The following is a 21,759-nucleotide window of genomic DNA, read 5'->3' on the forward strand; positions in this document are numbered from 1 at the left end:
AAAAGTCAGAGAAATTAGGTCAAAGGCTCCTTCCTTAAGGGGTCACATAGAGGTATGGACTTCATCAATCCAACTGTAGTTAAACTGGCCACAGCTCAGCTACAAATCCCCTTTGCTTCTAGTAAAAAACAACAACTCTAAATTATATTTTAGTTTGTACAAATATCTTGTCAGCTATCCAAATTCAAATGAAGCAATACTAATGCCCTGTAATTTTTCTTACGGAAGACCGTTTCACCCCAAAAACACTATCGCTATCCAACATATGTCAGGTCAAAGGTTAAGGGTTTAGGGCAGAACTTCCTCATTTGAGCTAGTAGCATAGTTAAACCACAGCAGGAGCTTAAGCATGCATATAAGAAATAGCTGGTTGTGTTTTGTCAAAGGTGACTGCTGTCAGGAGTCTAAAATGTAGTGTAAATTTTTTGTTTCTTCTGAAAACATGAAGTGAGGAGCATAAAACGCCACTTTCAACAATCTTAAACGGAATTAACCCAATCTGGTATGAACATGAAACCAGAGATCAAGAGAGTCAGAGTTCTTTGATTTACAAACACCCTGGTGGCATTTTTATTGCAATCAATGAAGAACCTTAAACTTGGTTTAAAAAAAAACAAAACAACAACATTGGAAGCTTTAACATATTAGAATGTCAGGGGTAAATATTAATTTTCAGGAGCCAGTTAGATCAGCATAAACACCAACACCTTTAAAACTTTAAATTAGTATATTTAATCCTTTTTATTTAAAAATAATGAAAAGAAAATTACAAGCACAGTAACTATTTCTTTGTTTGTGGTCTCTCATTGTTTTCCATCTGCCTTCAGAGCTACTTGTCAGGTTAGGGCTGTGTGCAGGCAGGAGTGGTGGGTAAGGAGGACCCAAAGTGCAGACGCTCAGAGGCAAAAGTGTATTTCAAAACTCAGCTTTTATTGCTGGAAAACGTAACAAAAATCCAAATGAACTTACATGAACGAGCAGGCAGAACACACAGCATAAATGAGGGTAGACCACAACACAGGGCTTAAATACACAGGGGGAGCAATCAGGGAATGGGTAACAGGAGGGAAACACAGCTGGGGCAAATCAGGCCTAACGAGACAAAGGAAGCAAAACCAGACGCATATACATAAGACATGGACTTTCAAAGTAAAACAGGAAACATAACACAGACTGAACTAAAGACACAGACTCACATGCAGGCACTGCAACAGAGGGAACAGAGACATGGGACCAGGGCAGACAGACACTGACTGGACACGGGGATAAAGCAACTAAGGATACACAGAGACGCGAACTCGACAAGGGGATACAGCTGACAGGCGAGACAGAGCAACTAGAGAAGACAGAGACATAAACCATAAGACAGAACTCAAAGAAACCAAAGACTAGAAATGATAAATAATATAATAAACTCAAAAACCCTGGGTCAACGACCCAGGCATCCTGACACTACTGTCTGATAAATCTGTTATTCATCCTAAAAAGTTTATTCTCCAAGAAACCCAATTTCAAGTTATTCTAGGAGTGTAAATTTTTTTAATCAAATATAGAAAAACAAGAATAAGATTGTTACTTTAATTAAAACAGTATTTAAGACAAGTGACCTTTATTTCACTGCTGTGGGGGGGAAAAGGCTTGAAATCTAAAAACATAGCCCAAAAAAGCATATTTACAAATGCCCAACTGGTTTCCAACCTGGAGTCAGGACTGCTACGAGTAGGTTGAAGGCGAATAAATGATCAAAGGTTGGTTGGATAATTGCACAGCCCCTTAAGATGATATTTTTCTAAGAAAGGAAAGTCAGTCGAGTAACATGTGGCCAGAGGAGACAAGCAGGCGCTGCTTCATAATAAGAGTTCACACAGATAACAAGCTGTAAAATATTACAGCTCTGACACCTACATCTTTTCATTTCAGAGCTGTTGTGGTCCAGCATGGTTATCTATCTCCAGTCTGATGTATGATTATTGAAGTAAAGCTCCACCGAGCCCTGAGCGGCCTGGAGAAAAATGAGCCTATTTGATCAGTGTCGGTTTCTCTCGGCCCGTCTGCTCCCTCTGTCGTGGGTTTCTGTCTAAATGGCCCAGCTGGATCGTGTTCGCGGCTAACTGCCTTGGTAAAGCCTGGTGATCAGAATCATTAATGTGACTTTCCTCCCTGACTGCTCAAAATGGTGTCAGCTTCCAAAGGGGCTTGTGTACATCCATGTGCTTACATGCGTGCGTGAGCTGAGTGAACATCATGTGTCCAGGCTACGCGGCATTCGATGTCTTGTCTCGTACGGTCACTTGAGAGCGGCATGCGGTCTGTGTCATGCTCGTCTGCATGGATGTGACAGTGCACCTGTGTGGAGTGTGTGAGCGTATCTTTATTTTTTAATAAGGGTGTGTTCAGTGTCAGCTGTCAAGTGCCAGACAGACCGTCTGATCCCCAACCTGAGGAGAGGACTACCTCTACCATTAAAGGTGTCACTCACCTTTCCCTTCAGATCCACTACTTCACATCTTTTTGTTTTTCTTTGGAGAAATTGCTGGACTAAATAATGACAAGACAAATTGTTTTTCTTTTTGTAACAGCTGAAAATACTCACTTTTCACGAGCATATAGCTATAACTCCACTCTCCCTTTCTCTTTTTGTGGCTCAGTATGGTTGTAACTCTTCTCCCATTTTGCACAATCCCTCAGGCTATAAGGCCAAGGCTCTTTATTTTCAGGTTGTGTCCAAGTCCATCACTTTAATGTAACTGAGCCAAGAGTACAGTCATCTATCAGTCACACAGACTGCCTCCATACTGGATGCTATGGATAGAAAAGATTAAGTATAAAGAGACCGAACATGTGGACATTACATTTTATTTACAGCCTGTAATGGCTCAGCTTGGCCATAAAGAGGACTAATCTGAAAAAGGTCAAAATCATATTTTCATGTGCAGTGCTGTCCAGGGAGCATTTGAGTACTTAACATAATCCTGTGTTACATTAACATATTTGAGTGTTTTGCAGTTCAAAGGGTTCCTTATTTATATTTAACGCTGCTTTGGTGCAGCTCCTGTCAAGAAAAAAAATATCTATTTCACTTCCTTCGCTTTAAAACAGCTTTTACTGCCTGTCTCTCACAAAAAGGTTTGAGGGTGCTCACAGCCACACATGTGTAGCAGGTCTGGTCATACTATGAGTATTGGCGCTCTTTGACATCATAAAGAGTCAAGAATAACAAAACCCAAAAACTAAATGAACCTGTGTGCATGGAGCACTCAGAAGGCTGACTGGGTTACTTAAACATATGCTGACCTTATAATTTGACATGTGAAAAATGAGCATGTACCATTGTAAACAGGATATCTTTGTCCATTATTGTGAACACATAAAAACAGCTCACTGCTCATAACTATGGTCAAGGTTCTCCAACATGTAGGCTCATCTGGCTCAGGAGGTAGAGGAGGTTGGTGGGTCACTCCTCTGCTTCTCCAGTCTCCATGTCAAAATATCCTAGATCATAGTGTAGGTGTGTGTGTGAATGTCAGACAAAGTGTGTATAGAAAGGTTCCTGTTGTGCATGTTTGGATGAATGAGGATTGTAGTAAAATGTGCTTTGAGTTCTCAGGGTAAACACGTGCTCTAAGAAGCAGACTGGGTGATGTTAGCTGTACGTTTACTTATTTTCCAAGGTATACTTGAGTAGCACTGTGGATACTTGCTAGATGCACACCCTGATCAGGATTCAAACACCTGGTTTATTCCAAAAACAGTAATATTTTCACTACATTATCCAGATGCATCATTAGTACCAGAATCAGGGGCTGAAGGATCAGCTGGAGCAGATGTTCTGGTCTATAATGGTCCCAGTGGTAATGGAAGGGTTAGGCACCTAAACTGGAAGCATGTCTCCAGCTATATATATATATGTGTGTGTGTAGATATATATATATATATATATATATATATATATATATATATATATATATATATATATATATATATATATATATATATATATATATATATATATATATATATATATCTACACACACACATATATATATATATATATATGTATGTGTGTGTGTAGATATATATATATATATATTGTTTAAAAATTCAGTGAAAAGACTAAAACCAGCAATGTCAAGATTACTGCTTTTTAAACTTCATCTATGGAACTCAATTCCAAGTCACATGAATCCTACCAAGGATATAAATAAATATATCCCTCATAAATAAATCACATATGCAATAATTTTCCTAAACAGCTGGGCAAAAATTAACATGTGAATGTGCAGCTTTCAGTTTTCAGCTGTGGGATACTAAACAATGGTGCTCTCCTAAGTGCATAAGGCATCAGGATGAAGTATGTGGGATTGAGTAAAAATAGATTAGTGTCTATGTTCATTTTAATAAATGCACATGGAGCCAGTGCAGCAGCCTAGCTCACAGATACAGATGGAAATATCTCAGGAAGTGGGCTTACATGAAATTTTAAACAGACATTTGTGAACCCCTCATTTACCATGTTTCTCCTCTTTCTCATCATTGTGTGACTTTTTTTGGTTTTGGGGGTCTTTTGGTAAAAATATAGACATTTACCAGATGTTTCCCTTTTTTTTTTACACTTCTGATTTGTAGTTGATGAGTTACATTTTGATAGGATTCTGTTGGCAAGCAAACGCAGCTTTATCAATCTGTAGTATCATCAGAGCATATTTATCCACTCCACCTCAGTGTGCTCACGTAACATCCTTCTCTGCCCCCTCACAAATCACCTCACACACAAATCAGGATCACCTGAAAACACATCTGCTCTCATTTTCTTTACCTAATCACTCTTCTTTCCATTGCACCCCCCCCCCCCCCCCGCCCCACCCACCCACACACAGACTTATGACACTGAGATACTTATAAACAAAGAGGGTATTGTTGCACAATTCTTGTTTCTTCCATAGTTATGTCAGTAAATTAAGACCTTGTTTCTTTATAGGTGTTTATAAGAGAATCAAATGTGTTAGTATTACAGCATATCAGTGTGATGAAGCGCTGGATGTAAAGCTCAAACGCACTGCACGCGCCCTGTTGAGCTCATTGTACCTTCTTACTTTTCCCAGACATATCTGGTAACTGAATGCCACTCATTCCCTCTGACTCATGCCCTACCTCATCAGCCATCACCAGCCCACTGTGCACAAACTCAGCCCTGGGCTTTAATGAAGATAATGCTGAAAGCATGTCTGAGAGGCCAAATAAAGGCCCTCGTGACCAGAGTTCACAAACCTCGAATCAGCCCTCTGATACGAGGCTGACCCCTGCAGGAACGGAGGGGAATCAATGTGTGGTTGACACCGAATAAAGTGTGTTGTTTCTGTGATGTTTGTTAAAAGAGGATAAAGTCTGAAAATGTAGGTCTTGGAAATAACCACCAAAGTCATGAAAATGCAGAACAAATACTTACTTCTCTGTTTTTTTGTAAAATGGTGGAATAATAATCTTCGCCTGCTTTTGTCCCAGAGTGCTGGAGTGATGCGAGTCCAACCTGTGCATCTTTTCTGGGAACAGACTGTCTACATCAGTCAGAGTCCATCAGGCTCCGTTTCTGTCACTCACACACCCTCACACTCAAACTGTGAGTGTCATCTTCTATCAGTTTTCCATCTCAAGGCACACATGAGAAGAGGAAGGCAAACCTGCCAGACATCAAATCTGGACAACCTGTTCTCCTCCAAATCTCTCAGGTAACTTTCCACCTCACTGCAACAGAACCTACAGACTAATGCAGATCTCTTTTCTCTGTCTCTTTGCCTCTCAAATGAAGCCTTATCAGCAACTGAACATTTATATTTAAATGTTTCTTACGTTACCTGTCATTCTTTCTTCCTCTATTCCCCCCTTTCTTTTATTTATTCAATTTGTCTGTGATTAGTGGTGGAATTTATATAATTAAAAAATTGTGTGTTTAAATATGCATCTGTGCAATTATGGGCATAGTTTCAATCTCACTTTCCCACTTCTTCCTGCCCACTCTCGTGACCTGACACCTTGCAGCACACACAGCCAACTACACATTGCACCGATGATTAATTTACATTTCAATTACAAATTAATATGATTCATTGCCCAGAGCCATTGGCATCCATGTTAATTAGGAAGGGTAAACAAAGAGAGGCTGCATTAAAATGGACTCTGAACAGTGCCGTGGCACACTGGATGTAATCTGACTGATTTGAATGTAATCAGATGTACTTGAAAGTTAAAATAGAAACACAGACCCGACTCTCTAATTTCAGGCCGTTGTGCCATCAAAGCAACTGTCTGGCTTCGTGATTGCATAAGCTATAAAGACCTGCTCAATAATGCATGGTCAAACTAGACATGAGAAGTCTGACGGAAAACCTTACCTCAACAAGCTGTGTGATGTCTGGCCAAAGACTGGACACTCCAGAGACAGGACAACAGGCTGGAGGACAACGTGTGTTTGTTGTCATATGGTTGGGATCTAAATGTCTTTACAGTCACAGTGGAGGGACTTAAAATTAAATCATAATATATTTAATGTGAGAATTGATTTCATGTTCAGGTTATGTCAAGACTGAGTGTGTGTGTGTGTGTGTGTGTGTGTGTGTGTGTGTCAGGGAGATAAAGAAGTAAAAATAAATTTTCACAACACAATTTTCAGTCTTACTCTTCTAGAAGGAAATAATGACTGTAATCAGGAAGCATAAAAATCCCACGTTTTAAAAATATGACACTAATTTCAAACATTTCACTGTTACACCATTAAAGAGTGACTCTCGTGGGTACTACCTTGTTCCAGCCACTCTTGCACTTTGCTTCCAGCATGCTGGCGTGAAAAAGGGTCATTAGCATCCAAGTCCCTCCTCTCACAGGAAGAAAGCAGCATTAAACTTCCTGCAGCGTTAACTTTTGTTGAACGGTCTTCCTGCTTGTAGAAGCTGCTCAGCAAAGTAAAAGACAAGCATGACAACAATCCTCTGCAGACTGACAGGGCCGAGGTGCTCATTGTGGAGATACGGGGCTGTGATTAAGAGGGAAACTCACAGTCGAACTTCCCATGTGATTCCGCAGGGAGGAGCGCGACTCCTGGCCGGCGGCGGTCGGCCTCTGACGGGATACAGTCGCGCACAAAGCCGCAGGCAGCACACTGAGGCGGCGGCTGCCGTAGAGGTGGATTTAAAGCGGTTAGAGGGGAAAGACGATGGTAGGAGCACTTTTTGCATAACTGTATGATGATAACACGAAAGTTTGCAGAAACATATTTTTGTGTTTGACATCTTCTCAACGCTTTAGTCTCACGGAACCCCTCGCAAATGTCAAATTTCTGTGCTTACTTGCTGTCTGGTGACGACTGGTCGATAACTCCCACGGGTTATCGTATTTCTAGATTACTGTTGAAACGGGCGGTTGTGTTGAAGGACATTAATTTCTTCTCATGAATTCAAACTGTACTTTTTAACATGACAAGGAGACTTCACATAAATGAAATATGGAGACTCTTAAATAAATCAGTAATTAGGTTATATATTAACACCGAGCTCCAGTACTGTTTTATTACTGATTAGCAGAACAATTGTTTAAGTATAGATGCATAACGTGTTACTGTTTATCAGAACTACCAGTAAACATTTATTTAGGCGTGTAGTAAGAAAGTAACCACATTCTGCTGGGAGTTGAAAAGTAGGGCCCCCCCTTATTTCTTTAATTTTGCGCGAAGTTTTAAATTTCTTCACTGACTAAATCATTAATTTGCTACTCTTAATACATTTTAATTCGAGTTATGTGTTTAATGCATAGCAATGTGTATTTTTAATAAGTTTCATGCGCACAAGCAAGCCATTTTCGCATTGTGCGAACATATTGCTAGAAGGGTTGCCTTGTCTCCCAGCACAGTCACAGGAACATGGAACTGATTCCAGGAAACGAGCATATACTTTAGGAGAGCTGGACAGGGCCATAGAAGTCTTTAACTCATCAGCAGGACTGATATCTGCTCCTTTATGCAAGGAGGAACAGGATGAGCCCAACAGATTGACCAACAGGAGGCCAATGGTGTGAATATCTCTGGCCAAGCAATCAGAAATAGACTTTATGAAGGTCAGCCTCCTCCAGTGGGCTCTGTGTTCACTGCCCAGCACCGTGGAGCCCAGTAGGCAGGTCCACCAGTGGCATCCTGTGCTTGTCACAGATGATAGCAGGCTCACCCTGAGCACAAGTGACAGACATGGGAGGGCCTGGAAAAGTCGCGGTGAACATTATGCTGCCTGTAACATTGTTTCAGGCCATCAGTAGATATATCCCACAAGAATCTGATGAGTTTCTTTAATTTTTTTTTTTAACAGCAGAGTATTTTAACACTTATATGTGAGCGTTTTAGGTTTCAACTGGCTTTTGTTACAAATTAAATATTTTTGTTTCAGGATATGTTTTACGTATTAGGCCTACTACGTGTCTTCCAGACTAAGGTGACTGTAGAAAGCCGATTCCATGGTTTGATACTCTTGATTTCCATCATGGTCATGGTGGAAATAAATAGTTAATGAACCCACATTTTTACTGAATTGTAAACGGCACGTTTATAAAAACTCAGCAAGATTAATTTCTAGCTGTTGCCCTTTATTCCTGTTGTTGCTTTCTTTTCCTCAGGGATCGTAGAAGTGTTGATGTGCCGGCACAAAGCCAGAAATGCTCTCGGCAATGTGTTTGTGTCACAGGTAAGCAGACTTCCACGTCTCTCTCTCTCTCACACACACACACACACACACACACACACACACACACACACACACACACACACACACACATTAAGCACATATGCAGCAGCCACTGAGACATGATGACGTGTGTGTGTGCAGATGAGGAAGGTGGTTTCCACTCTGTACAATGACTCAGCGGTACGTGTGGTTATCTTCAGGAGTTTAGTGCCGGGCGTTTTCTGTGCAGGTGAGTGATCTCTGGTGCCAGGAAGGTGTGATCAAAGTGTGCAGTAATGATGTGTGACCATGTGCGTTATGATTTATGGTTAGGTGCCGATCTGAAGGAGAGAGCTCTGATGAACAACTCTGAGTCCGATCTGTTTGTTCACGGCCTGCGCTCCCTCATGACTCAAATAGGTAAAAAAACAAACAAAAAAACCCCCATTAAGGTTGAGTGATTAGTCAGTCTTTTTTTCAAGCTAAATGTGTTTATCCATTTGTAAACTTTGCTCACTTTGTTTCAATAACCTGGCAGCATTGTTGCCCACACCGACCATCGCAGCGATGGATGGAGTTGCACTGGGAGGTGGATTGGAGTTAGCATTGGCCTGTGACCTTCGCGCTGCTGGTGAGTGACCTCTGAACCTTCACCTGTCAACTCCGAATCGGATCTGCTTTCTTTCTTCCGGTGATGCTAATCAGGTTAGAAAGGGGATGTCATGTTCCCTTTACAGCCGTCACTAATCCACTCATATCAGATCAGTGGTGGAGAATAGCAGTTTCAACTTGGGATCATTTCTCTTCATTGACAATTTCCTCATTGGACACACAGGATTCCCCGGAGGGGGGGGGGGTCAAAAAATAATCTTAGAGCGCAGAAAACGTTTCTGAAAAGATTTCAAAATACTGTGTATTTTAAAAGTTTCCATTATATGTAGACTGACGTTAATTTTTTTATTGTACTATTTAGTTTAAATGAATATATGTTGTACTATTCACACAATATTTACACAATTTCAGCTATCACAGTTAATGAACAGGTAATTTACTGAAACAATATCTTCTAAAATGAAACAAAACTTTCCCAACTCTTTATAAGTAACTTAAGGGGAAATTAAACTGTCAGCTTTTAAACAGCTTTGAATGAATGTAAATGTGTTATATACACAATGGTCAAGCTAAAAACATACTCCTGAGACAATGGAGCTCTAATGATCTGTTGATGAGCTTGGGGACTAATGAGGCCACATCTGCCCAACTGTTCATGCGTTTGAACCTTCATGTGATTGGTTATATTAGGCGCAGCAGCTCAGTGATTGGTTGAGCACAGATGAGCTGGGTGAGCAGGTGTTTGTGTCAATTGCTCTGACAGAGACATCAGTCAGATTTTACACTCTCTCCAGCTTAATGGCACTTAGACCTTCAACTGTCCTCTGTTTGTGTGTGTATGTGTGTTGCAGCAAATTCGGCACAGATGGGTCTTATTGAGACGACACGGGGGCTGCTCCCAGGGGCGGGTAAGACGAACAGAGGTCACTGAAATGACCCTGAACTGCACTGACTGTATGTAAATAGAGATAAAGCAGCTGTGATAAGTTGACCTTGAGGTGGTTTGTCCTGCAGGGGGCAGTCAGCGCCTGCCACGGATGATCGGTGTCACTCTGGCCAAAGAGCTCATTTTCACAGGTAGTAATTCAGAAATATTGATGTGATTTTAGTGGCACTGAATGCTCATCAGTGAGCAAGGATTTGGTGTGTCACTGTCTCTCCTTGTCTGTTATCAGGCAGGCGTGTGGGAGGGCAGACAGCTCTGGAAATGGGGCTCATAAACAGAGTAGTAGAACAGAACCAGACAGGAGACGCTGCCTACAGAGAGGCACTCAGCCTGGCCAGGGAGATACTGCCCCAGGTTAGAGTACAAACACACTTTTCATGCCGCTAAAGCTCTGATACTGCTGCATCTCTCCTCCTTCAGGCAGGGGGATCTGCTCCCTTTCCCCGGATGCAGTGGAGGGGGAAGAAACAAAAACAATGCATTTCTTTTTTCCTTTCTTCCGTCTTGTTTTTTTTTTTTTTTCCTCTTCCCACCTTCCCTCTCACCATCTCCCTCTGCTTGTCCCTCTCTCCAGGCCTCTGTCATTCCATATATCTTTCACTCCAGTTCAGATGCCCACAGTCAGTGGGGTTAGAGTGGCAGTCAAGTGGAGAAATGGACCACAAATAGCACCATACACCATCACATTTTCCAACACATTTATGCTAGACTTAGCACGGATTGATTGATTAACAGGATCTTGCACTGAATCAAAGTGAGGAAATAATAAGAGGGTGTAGATCTTTATTTTGGCACTTCTGTTTTCCTGGAATTTCTAAGACAAATGTACTGCTGCTTGCATGTGATTAAACTGTAAAGAGTTCCTCCAGTTAAATTTCTGTAGAAATGCATTGCTCACATTGATTGATCAACAGTTTAATATTTTTGGATTTTTGATTCTGTCTCTCAAACTTTAATTTTTGAACAAAAAATAGAATAAACAACAACATAAAGGGACGTCAGTGGTAGAGTGAAATAAAGTAGCTAAGAATCAGAGACAAAAACGTAAAGGAAGGTGAGCATTTTTGTGTCTATCATTGTTTATATTCCAAAGGTCCTATATTTAAAGTAGAGACAATCCAGGTGGTTTGGGCACCTGATTAGGATGGAAGGAGGTAATACCATCGGCATCTAACCCTTTTTGTTTCTGTTGCTCAGGCTCCTATTGCAGTGCGGATGGCTAAAGAGGCAATGAACAGAGGCTTGGAGGTACATTATGAATCCCAGATCTTCTTTAAAGGTCTTTACATCAGTGAATTTAGTGACTGTTCTTTCTTCCAGGTTGATATCGGTTCAGCAATGGCGATAGAGAGGATGTGTTATGCTCGAGTAAGTCTTCCACTTCTTGTTTATGGTTTCCGAAACACTTGTTTTAATTTGGCATAATTGTTGTGGTTCAGGAATTTTCTTTTGAGCTAAATTCTAAGGCAACCCAACACATAGCTGATGCTGAGGCTGTTATAAATTAAATTCTAGTCGGGCCTAGCTTTGACACGAACCTTCTGATGCTCGCTCCACTTAAATCATCATTTACTTGTCCTCTCTTTATAGGTCATCCCCACACGGGACCGACAAGAGGGTATGGCAGCCTTCATAGAGAAGAGAGCTCCGCGGTACACTGGGGAATAAACTCCTTTGAGCTACTGGATTTCTTTGTCGTACCGACATGTGAACACAGAAGCACACTGCTTTCTGTAGCCCGATGTCAGATAAACAATTAACATCTATTGATTGTCTTTGTGACTCTCAGCCGGTGCCAGTACATTAATTTAGGCCATGCAAGTGCTCAATAGTGGCCACTTGCTTTTGTGACTCAGGATCAGACTAACAAGTGCAGATTGTTTATAATTTGTTATATTTGCTGCTTTATCAGGAACAAGGTCATCTTTGAAATGAAACTAAATAAATAAAAAAGACAGCACATGGGTCATCTCCAGTTTTATGGCAATGTACATTCTTTATTTCTAAATTTGAAAATGCAATTCTGAGCAGCAACATGGCACAATCACAGCAGACATACAGTACCTTGACTTTCTGCATCTTCCAATGGATTAAAACGCTTGTGGAAAAAACTAAGAACTGGCCTTTTATGCAGGGCGATATTCAACTAAACTACACGACTTTGGCGGAAAAAACCCCCAAAAGTTCTGTCATCTAAGACTATCCTTGTGGAAACACTATTAGCCTGGGACACATGCGTCATTAACAAGCTCATCAACAACTGATTTACAGAATACAACAGGGCCACAATTCACTGAGCTGATGAGGTGTGTATGCTTTGCTGACAGCTGCTTAAGTATCATTTTGGAGCCTAATGTTCTATATTTATCTATATAACCATACATCCAGTAATCTTTTCTCCTGACCTGTCACTGGCATTCCTGCCAAACAAATTTATCTCCAATTATTTAGAAAGTGTTATTTATCAAAGTGTTTCAGCAAAAGTTTTGCATTTTGAGAATAAACTTTGACCAGAAAAATCACCTCCATTCTGGCAGCTAGTGGTCACTTTCCTACCTTTAGTTTGTGGATTAAGGGAGCCGACTTTATTCTCAAAATGCAAAAATAATTGTACTTTATTCTGCTTCATGTCTCCTCAGTACTCTTTCCTAGTTATGTGTTGACAGCATAGTAAATGACAAGGCCTGCAATAAGAGATGAACAACAAAAAATGTAGCCAGTCTCATAAGCTGTAACAGCAAGTCTAAACGGCAGAAGCATAACTGTTAAAATAGCAGCCTGTAGGATGCAGACATCACACGGCCGGTCACTTTCAGAACAGAAATGCCTTTAAATAATTTAAATGTTTCCACTCTATTGTTGTATAAACAGTTTTTCTTCCCTTTGTTCAATCAGATGGAACTGAAAAACATACAGTAGAATAATTTCCATGCAATCACTCCTAAACAACGACCCCTCCCACCCCCCTTCAGTATCCTTATGTACAAATACATACACTCTTTGAGATGCAGACACTTGTACAAGCGCATATATGCACACATGCTCACACTGAAGTGCTGTCTGTCTTAAAGACACTCAGATGCATAACAAAAACATACTTATATATAAATATATACACACAAGTTTCTCAAAGAGAAAACAGATGTGACTCACTGCAAATGTACACCTATCCTCACTATGCTGGCCACATCATTATTGCCATTTGTGTCCAGGAAAGTATATTTGGACGTAAACAGACACATGTGACTGTAGTACTCAGCTTATCATGTAAATTGTCCTCGTGAGCTTCCTGCACTGCTGGCTCTGCCACCAAGCGGATGGATTTAGGGCTCCCCAATGTTTAGAAAATTTAAAGAAAAAAAAAAAATGCAATCGAGTTTCTCAAAAAGATGATTTCTCTATAATTTAGTTTATCGTGTCTGAATGTTTGGAACGCCCGAACCCACTGAATACACCCTCGGCAAGCGTCCTGTCACATCAAATCAAAGGCGTTAGCTGATAAAAGACTAAATGACGAGTAGAGCAGCAGTAGTATTGCAGACCCAGAGACTGGGGTTTCAGTGAACTGAGCACTGCCATAAACAAACAAGCAGGCATTCCTAAAACGAACAGTATAAGCATTCAGACAAACCCTAACCCCCATGCTTGAGCTCAGGGCGATGGCATGCGTAAATTTAAGAGCTAATCAACCAGTTCAGACATCCATAGTACTCTGTAACATATGAGGGTATCAGGGTATCGGTCCTCAGTTGAGCTTTGGGGAATTATTCCCAAACTGAGATTTGTAAGTGTGATACCAAAAGCTGACTGAAAAAGGCCCAAACACAAATTCACGATTTGATTTGAGCTCTAGTGACAGACAGTTTATCATAATTTACTTTTTTCTTATTTTTTGATAAGCACACAGAGAAATGGTTTTTTAAAGAGAAAAAAAGCGAGAAAATAAATAAGGTTACTGTGTGCAAAGAACTGCAATGCCTCTGTCCTTAATTCAGTTTACATTTTTAGAGATTCTTGTAAGTCCATGTTTGTGTGTGAGATATATTCTCACACACACACACAAACACACACGTGACCACCACCTCCCATCCACGGTGGGACCCAGCTTAATTTCCTCTTCTTCACCAGAGATTCGGATTTTCTGAAAGAGAATGAAAGCATAATCAATCTTCAACCTCTGCGAGGGTGAGCTAGCTGCTGATCATGCCTTACCTCTGTGAGGTTACTGCGGCGGTGGGCGGCGACTTGTGTGTGTGTGTAGTGGCTGGCCGGTGCGAGCTCTGTGGCGCTGTAGGCTCTCTAGTATGCTCCCAGCCAGCAGTTTGACGTCTCTGTGGGTCTGTGGGTGTTTGTGAACATGCTCCAGCTGCTGCAGACCACCCTCCTCCAACAACATGCTGCAATAGCGAGAAGCTGCACACACAGAAGTATCCACAAGAGGTTTGAGTAGGTGAGGCATCACATTAAGCTAGAATAACCTTTGGTTTTATTTTTGCATGGATCTGTGTCTCACCGTTCTTGCTACAGACATGTTGCATTGCCCAGGCTGCCCACAGCTGGACACCAGGGGTGTGAAAACACTCCAGTAGGGGAAAGAAGGGGTTAAATGACCTAAAGAAGGGAAGAAAAAGACAATTATTGTGTGACAGGATTAAAAATGGGAAGCAGAGCCTTTAGCCATCGCGTCTCTTAGGTAATTTAAGATCAAGCTTAAAATGCTCATTTTTGATAAACACTATGGTTAGGACTGGATCAGGTGACCCTGAACCATTCCTTTGTTATGCTAGACTCTGGAGGCTGGGATGTACTACGCACTTGTCCCTAATGTCTTACATTAAACCCACATTATACTGAAATGTCACTATGACTATTAGCATTTAATTTTGCTTACACTTGCTTACAGTTTGTGCTTTACCTTGTTTGTAATTTATCATCTCTGTGTGCACCTTTTTTAATCTATTTTGTCTGTCTCAGGATAAAGGATGCCCGATTCTACTAGAGGTCTTTTAGAGTTTAAAGGCGGTTTCCCCCCCCACTGTCATCAAATGCTTCAATTTATTGGTTTGTAGGGTCTTGGCGTTATAATATTAGGTGCCCTGAGATTACAGGATTTGTCTCCAAATACATTAAGGAAAAACAAAAAACAAAACATTGAACTGAATGTAATGTATTAACATGAGGTTTGGAAGATTTGGCTCTGAGATCTATAAATTTGAGATTTTGCTGACACAATAGTTAGCATAGTCGCCTCTCGGCAAGAAGGTTTCCTGTTTTGGCATCCTTTTTATAATACTCCATCATTATTGAATAGAAGCTGTATCTCACCTGTAGGCCACCATTTCGCACTCTGGCGGGGGCCACTTCATAATGACAGCATGCTGCACAGACACACAAACGCATCACGCTAAAAACCAACATTTCCAATAACTGTATTTATGCACAAGAGTTCTCATTAAGCTTGCTTATTCCTACCAATTGCTCAAGCAGTGAGGACCGAAGACTGGGGCTGAGCGCCCAGGCCTCTTTTCCTCGTGACGTCAGATGTGCAAGGATGCCTGCAGCGAAGTAGCTGACCTCCACTTCCGGGCTGTGCAGCAGACTGCTGATGTGGTCCAGAAACCCCTGCACCATGAGCTCTCCATGCAGCTCCCCAACCTCTGCTATGTTGTTCTACAACAATCAAAAGGCGAGCAGGGAATAATGATTCCTTAATTTTGTTAACGCATTCCAGATTCAGTTTAGCTTCGGGATGAAAAAAAAGAGAAGTAAACTCACCAAAAGCCCGAGAACCTTCTGCTGAATAGAAGATTCATTGGGGAACGACTGCAGATAAAGAGAGGGGGAGGTAGGGATAAAAACAACAGTGAGTCATCTTGCCCCGAAGCCATGTGTACTTATACGGAGGAACACATCATTAAGTGTGATGATGAATTCCTATAGAAATCTGCTTAAATTTGTTCTGTATGTAGCATTGCCTGTTTTCTTTACATGTTCACATAATTTCCATGTACCTCTAGAACTTTAATGAACAGATCTAGCCCCTGGTTTTCGATAAAATGGCGGCAGGTTGTTGGCGATTCATCAGTGAGGTTCCAGAGTGCACTCAGTGTAAATTTGAGGGTGGCATCCACCACGCCCTGAGTTGCCTTCTGACGCACGATGTGGAGCAGTTGCTGCAGGGCAGAGAGAATGCATTGTACTGAAAATCAGCCTTTTTTCGATAAATGAGTAAAGGCAGATGAAAGTCATCCAAGATTAAAAAACAACAACAACAACAACAACAACAAAAGAACAACTCAAAACATACTTTCACGATAAACAGCTCTGCTCCCAGCTGGGCCGTCTGCTCTGTGGATAACTGCAAAAAAGCAAATGTTGCAGCACTCAAAGAAAATACCCTACAGATGTACTTTCAATGCATGAATAACCGCATATGTGGTACTAATACAACACCAAATGTACCTTAGCAGCGAGTATGGAAATGATTGCCACAGCCATCCTCTGCATGTTTTGATCTTCGTGGTTGCAAAGCCACTGCATGACCAGTTTGGCAGCTTCAAACCTTTAAACAGTAAAAGGAAGCAGAGCATTTTAAATTCTACCTTTACTGAAAATGTGTTACGTCACAAACCGAGAATTACGAATTAACTTTGGTCACATTTTGGCAGGTTTATAATTAAAATCTTTGACAACCTTTAAAAAAAATGAAAATTAAAAAAACAAAACAAAACAAAAAAACCCTAATAAGAAAATGATCAATATTTACACAACAAATGTGGTGTTTCCCACCTGTTGAATGGAACTTCTTGCAAAATGCGATCACTGCACAGAGACAGCAAGCAGTTTTTCTGCAACTATAAAAAGAGAAAACAGCCATGATTGCAGAACCTAAAAGCTATCAGACTGCTGCTCCCATGTTTTTATCTTCTTATCAGTTCTGTTTAGTCACAATAGGCTGGTTAAATATTATATCTGACTTAGAGCCTGTGCAGGAAAATATAATGGAAAATGAATATATAACAGTGCTCACAGATAAACTGCATTTTCAAGCTTACAACAATAGGAGAAACATTAATTCCGCATGCAAACATGTGAGCTAGTTTAGAAAGCATATGCTAAATCCTTTTTTTTTCCCCTCTTGACTTTGTGGACAGTCTCTTTAGTGGACGACATGGGGAAAATACACAGTGAAAAACAACAGAACTAACAAAGGTTCTTTTGGACACTCCCTTATTTATAAAAGGTCACCACAGTGGATGGATACAGATATTTGTTTTTTTAAAATGCTGGATTCCCATCACAACCTTTCAAGGGATATTTGTCCCTTGTCTGAAACATCCAACAGAGGAAATGTTTGACATAAAAACACAAGAAGTAAGGTTCAAATCATATTTCTAAGAATTATAGTGTAGATATTATTTATTATTGTAATTTGAACCACTCTCTCACACAATCTAAGTCTTACTTTACTATTCTTTAATTACCCCATTTTTATTTATTTATTTATTTTTTTATATAAGAGCAACATTTCTTGTACTATCACACAGCATAAGTTCTACTCACTATGCACCTGTGGCACTTTAACTGTGTTGTTTATTTACTGTGGACTCATTTTTATTTTTTATTATGCTTCTATAGATAAAGTATCCATCTATCTATAAAAACTGCCTATTCAGCATGTGGCTAAAACACAACACAACCTCAACTGTACATCATCACAACACTGAACAGTTATCGCACAAAGCACGTTTTCCCCATAATTTTAGAATAAAATGTGTATCGCTTAACAAATCCTTTTGTCTAATATCCAGCTGTGCACGTCACTTCCTATAATGGTTCATTTCTACTTGTGACCAGATCCCTGCATTTGTTTCCATTACAGGCTGTATTGATTTGGAAATCTTGTTACTGAGGAACAAACAAACATAACGTTACGCAGTGCACCATTTACTTGTGTTTTGTGAAAAAAAGGGAAACTACTTATTGTGGTTGTGGGAAGTTCCTCAAATCTTTCTAAATTTCATATTGTCGCAACACTCACAGGCGTTAACAAACGACCCAGCTAACACAGTGTTCTCCAAAGCTGACACGCTGCTGCCACTACCCTCAAGAATACTGGACTAAAACTGTGCTCGCCTTTAAACTTGATTTCTTACTTTTGTTTAACACATCTACCTGACAACTTAGTTGACCAAGTTTGATTTATTATTAATGTATGCAGAAGCAGGTTGTGAGAGTGAATGTAATAATGTCTACTGTATAAACAGGCAACAAAAAGAAAACAAAAATTGGCTATAAAATCCATGTAGAGCAACGACAATCTTGATGCTTTTAAAATGGAAAAATCTTTGTGCCCTTTAAAAAGATTTATAATCTATAATTATAATTTCCAATTTATCCTTATTAGCTGTTATTTTTTCTTGTAAATGACCATTTCATCCTCTATGTTACGAGTTACAAAACCCACACATTTAAAATCAAGAAATCCACTAATGTGTGAAAGGAAAATTGTGTCAGTGAATGCCATTATAACATGCAAAGAGCTATTTTCTGAGAAACTGTGACATAATGGACAAAAAAAGAGAAGAAGAAGAAGAAGAAAGAAGAATTCTCTGTGCAGGTAAACTGTATCAGTCAATTGCAACCTGCTAAATAAAATCTATGTTATAAACTAACTGTTTATTGGGAATGAGCAAAAGCAGCCAGGCATGAAGCTACCTGCTGGTGGTTGGGGAAAGTCCTCATGGCTTCCAGTAGAAGCTGAGTGACGGTGCTCAACAGTCGAACTGGCATCCCTGCTGCCAGGTCCTGCTTCGTCAGGTTGAACACACAGGCGCTCGCGGCTAGCTGGACATTCAGAGTGGACGGATGATTCTTCATTCCCAAAACTACCAGCTATTTTAAAAAAAAAAAAAAAAAAAAAAAAAAAAAACACAGAAAGAGGAAGAAAAAAAATTCAAGAAACAGGAAGTCGAGAATGATGAGTAACTAAACTGTGCAGAGATACAATGGTAGTATAGTGCTTCTTCACTTAAGGAGGATATCTGTGGCTGACAAAGGGACCAATTAAGGTTAAGACATTATGTGCACTACTTAACCATGATATGATGCTATAATTTCTTTTAAAGATTAAGTAAAATAATAACTTAATAGGTTCAACGATAATGTGTTTACCTTTAGGATGTCAGGCCTTGGCTTCTCCATGACATGAGTGAGGCTAAACAGATGAAAGAGAGCTTCTCTCACAAAACCTTCTCTCTCACTGTAGCGCCGCAGTGCCTCACAGATCTGAGTCTCATTAGCTTCTCCAGTCACCTGATGGCACACAGAAGATACTTGAGCAAACCTGATGTTTTCACTTTTTGTTTAGTGCCCATTAATGATCATTCTATACCTACCTTTAGATTTCCTTCTCCTGATAGGAAGTCTGAAAAACCAGCATCTGTGGCCAGAAGTCCCACAAAGGTCATTCCTGGCCTCTCTTCAACAAATGCCTTAACAGCTGCATCTGTCACCTGTAACATTCACAGATATAAGAAATTACTCGACTTTAAAATATGTGTGCTTTGACTGCGGTTTAACCAAGAAACAAATAAAAATATTAAAGCAGATGAACACACCTGTTTCCTCCCTGAGACATCTAAGGAAACAAGGGCGGGCAGAATCCCTGGCTGTCCGAGAAGTTGACGAGCCACGTCAGAGGTAAATTGTTTATCATCACTAATGTCCAGGTGCTGCATGTGCAAAGGTTTACACACACACACAAACAGGCATGGCTTATAAAACCTCAGAGATGGAGTTTTCTTAAAATGTTTTTGGAAAAAAAACAAAAAACAAAAAAAACAGAGAAACAGGTTTAATACTAGACACACAATCAAACCACTAACCTGCAATACATTCAACTGGCCTATGACTCCCAGCAGCTGAGCAGTGCTCATCTCCAGCCTTTTCAACTGATGCAGTGTCAGTGAGCGCAGCCGCTCCTTCAGGCCCAGCAGCGGGCTCAGGTTTGTGACTGAAGTATTAGAAAGATCGAGGCTCTCCAGCCGAGGCAGGGAACACACATCGCCTAGCCCAGAGTCGTAGAAGTCTACATTAGCTAGAGAGAGGGAACGCAAGCCCTGGAGGGCACTGAAGCGATACCAGATTGGTTCCTCCAGAGAGGACATGGTGAGGCCTGTAAGGACAAGTCGCTGAAGGGACTCCTGCAGGGAGAAAGTTTAAATTACTTTCATACAGTGGAAAGAAAGGGCAGTTATCCACAAAAAACTGACACACTCTCATATTACCTGACAATATTTATTAGTGGCCAGCCCCTGCAGGATATCAGGAATGGTAAGGTCTGCATTGACCCGGGCAGCATCCAACTCCAGCAATCTGTGAGGGCACAGGGCTTTCTGGAAGGCCTCTGCAGAGATCCGTGCAGTACGGATGCAGGCCCGTCTCAACCGCAAGTATTCACAGTTCCGAAACACACCCACTGTGCTGTCGTTCAGCAGACCTATAGCAGAGTGAATTTATCTTTCGGAATCAAGCACAACCTTAAACAACACTGGCTTTTTACCCAGGGCAAGGATTTAGTTTACTGGCCATCAGTTTGAAGTGGCTTTCACTTCAAATATTTCCCCCAAGTGCAAGTTAAGATTTTTCATCCTCATGAGTATCATGGTGACCTTTTATGATCCAATGAATAATGTATGTGTGTAGAAACTAGAGCGCTAGGCTGCAGCAATACTCTTGACTATTCGTAAACGTCTTTAAAGGTTTACCTTCAGTGGCCATTTTGGCCAGGAGCTGGTCTGCCAGCTCCTGCGGGAAGAGTACAGCCTCCCTGAAACAGAAGGAGCCATCAGGGCGCTTCACGCAGAAACACTCCAGGTTTTGGCTCACATAGGTGAGGCACAGGTCTGTCAGAGCCGCTGGAGACGCCTCCTCCTGAAAACCAAGAGGTGTGTTGATGTGGATGCACCGAGTACAATTTTCTACAACTGTCAAAGCAAATAAATCACCTGAGACTTACCGTGTTTAGGAAACTGCAGGCCATGGCAAAGGCTTTAAAAGAAAATATATTTTAGCTTGTACAACCGAGACTTGTGATTATACAACCAGCCTGCTCGTCGTCTCGGACACCTCTTTCCCTTTCAATTTACAGTGTCCACCTGTGTGAGAGTCTGAGGAGCTGCTGATCACTCTAAGAGGTACCAGGAGAACGTGACGACGCACGAACACAACGGAGCTTAACGGAGAGCCAGCTAGCTAGCTCACTTGGTGTCTCGGTGGTAGAAAATCACCAGGCGAGCAAAAACGTCGAAAGCTTACGGATGAGGGGAAATTCATGTCGACCAGCTGCTGAAGCGACCGAAAGACTGAACCTAGAAACCTGTTTGGCATGTAGTTTCCACTGTGAGCAGTTGGATCTATTTTTAACTAGAGCGACTAGACAGACAGTAAACAAAGGTCGTAGCACCGGAAGTACATTAACGAAGGGAGGCTGGACTACGG

General features: G+C 40.9%; 2 protein-coding genes across 2 annotated transcripts; one reads left to right on the plus strand and one right to left on the minus strand.

Annotated features, from left to right (window-relative positions):
• Positions 1-6,864: 6,864 nt before the first annotated feature.
• echdc2 (enoyl CoA hydratase domain containing 2) lies at positions 6,865-12,221 on the plus strand. Its single transcript, XM_040040152.1, has 11 exons — positions 6,865-7,210; positions 8,653-8,720; positions 8,862-8,949; positions 9,033-9,119; positions 9,238-9,330; positions 10,163-10,219; positions 10,326-10,388; positions 10,487-10,611; positions 11,455-11,505; positions 11,578-11,625; positions 11,848-12,221. Exons 1-11 carry the CDS (start codon positions 6,970-6,972, stop codon positions 11,923-11,925), a joined length of 999 nt encoding a protein of 332 aa, XP_039896086.1. The 5' UTR covers positions 6,865-6,969; the 3' UTR covers positions 11,926-12,221.
• A 7-nt stretch (positions 12,222-12,228) lies between these two features.
• Positions 12,229-21,711, minus strand: zyg11 (zyg-11 homolog (C. elegans)). Its single transcript, XM_040040151.1, has 18 exons — positions 21,278-21,711; positions 21,027-21,192; positions 20,547-20,758; positions 20,145-20,462; positions 19,878-19,991; positions 19,656-19,772; positions 19,432-19,572; positions 18,976-19,152; positions 17,047-17,111; positions 16,720-16,819; positions 16,565-16,615; positions 16,269-16,430; positions 16,033-16,080; positions 15,730-15,927; positions 15,583-15,635; positions 14,771-14,868; positions 14,470-14,670; positions 12,229-14,398 (listed from the first exon to the last, which is right to left on the minus strand). The coding sequence occupies exons 1-17, from the start codon at positions 21,299-21,301 to the stop codon at positions 14,480-14,482; spliced, it is 2,235 nt and encodes a 744-aa protein (XP_039896085.1). The 5' UTR covers positions 21,302-21,711; the 3' UTR covers positions 12,229-14,398; positions 14,470-14,479.
• Between the last annotated feature and the right edge of the window lie 48 nt (positions 21,712-21,759).

This window comes from Simochromis diagramma, unplaced genomic scaffold, assembly GCF_900408965.1.
Source record: "Simochromis diagramma unplaced genomic scaffold, fSimDia1.1 OVJJ01000026.1, whole genome shotgun sequence".
Classification (NCBI taxonomy): Eukaryota; Metazoa; Chordata; class Actinopteri; order Cichliformes; family Cichlidae; genus Simochromis; species Simochromis diagramma.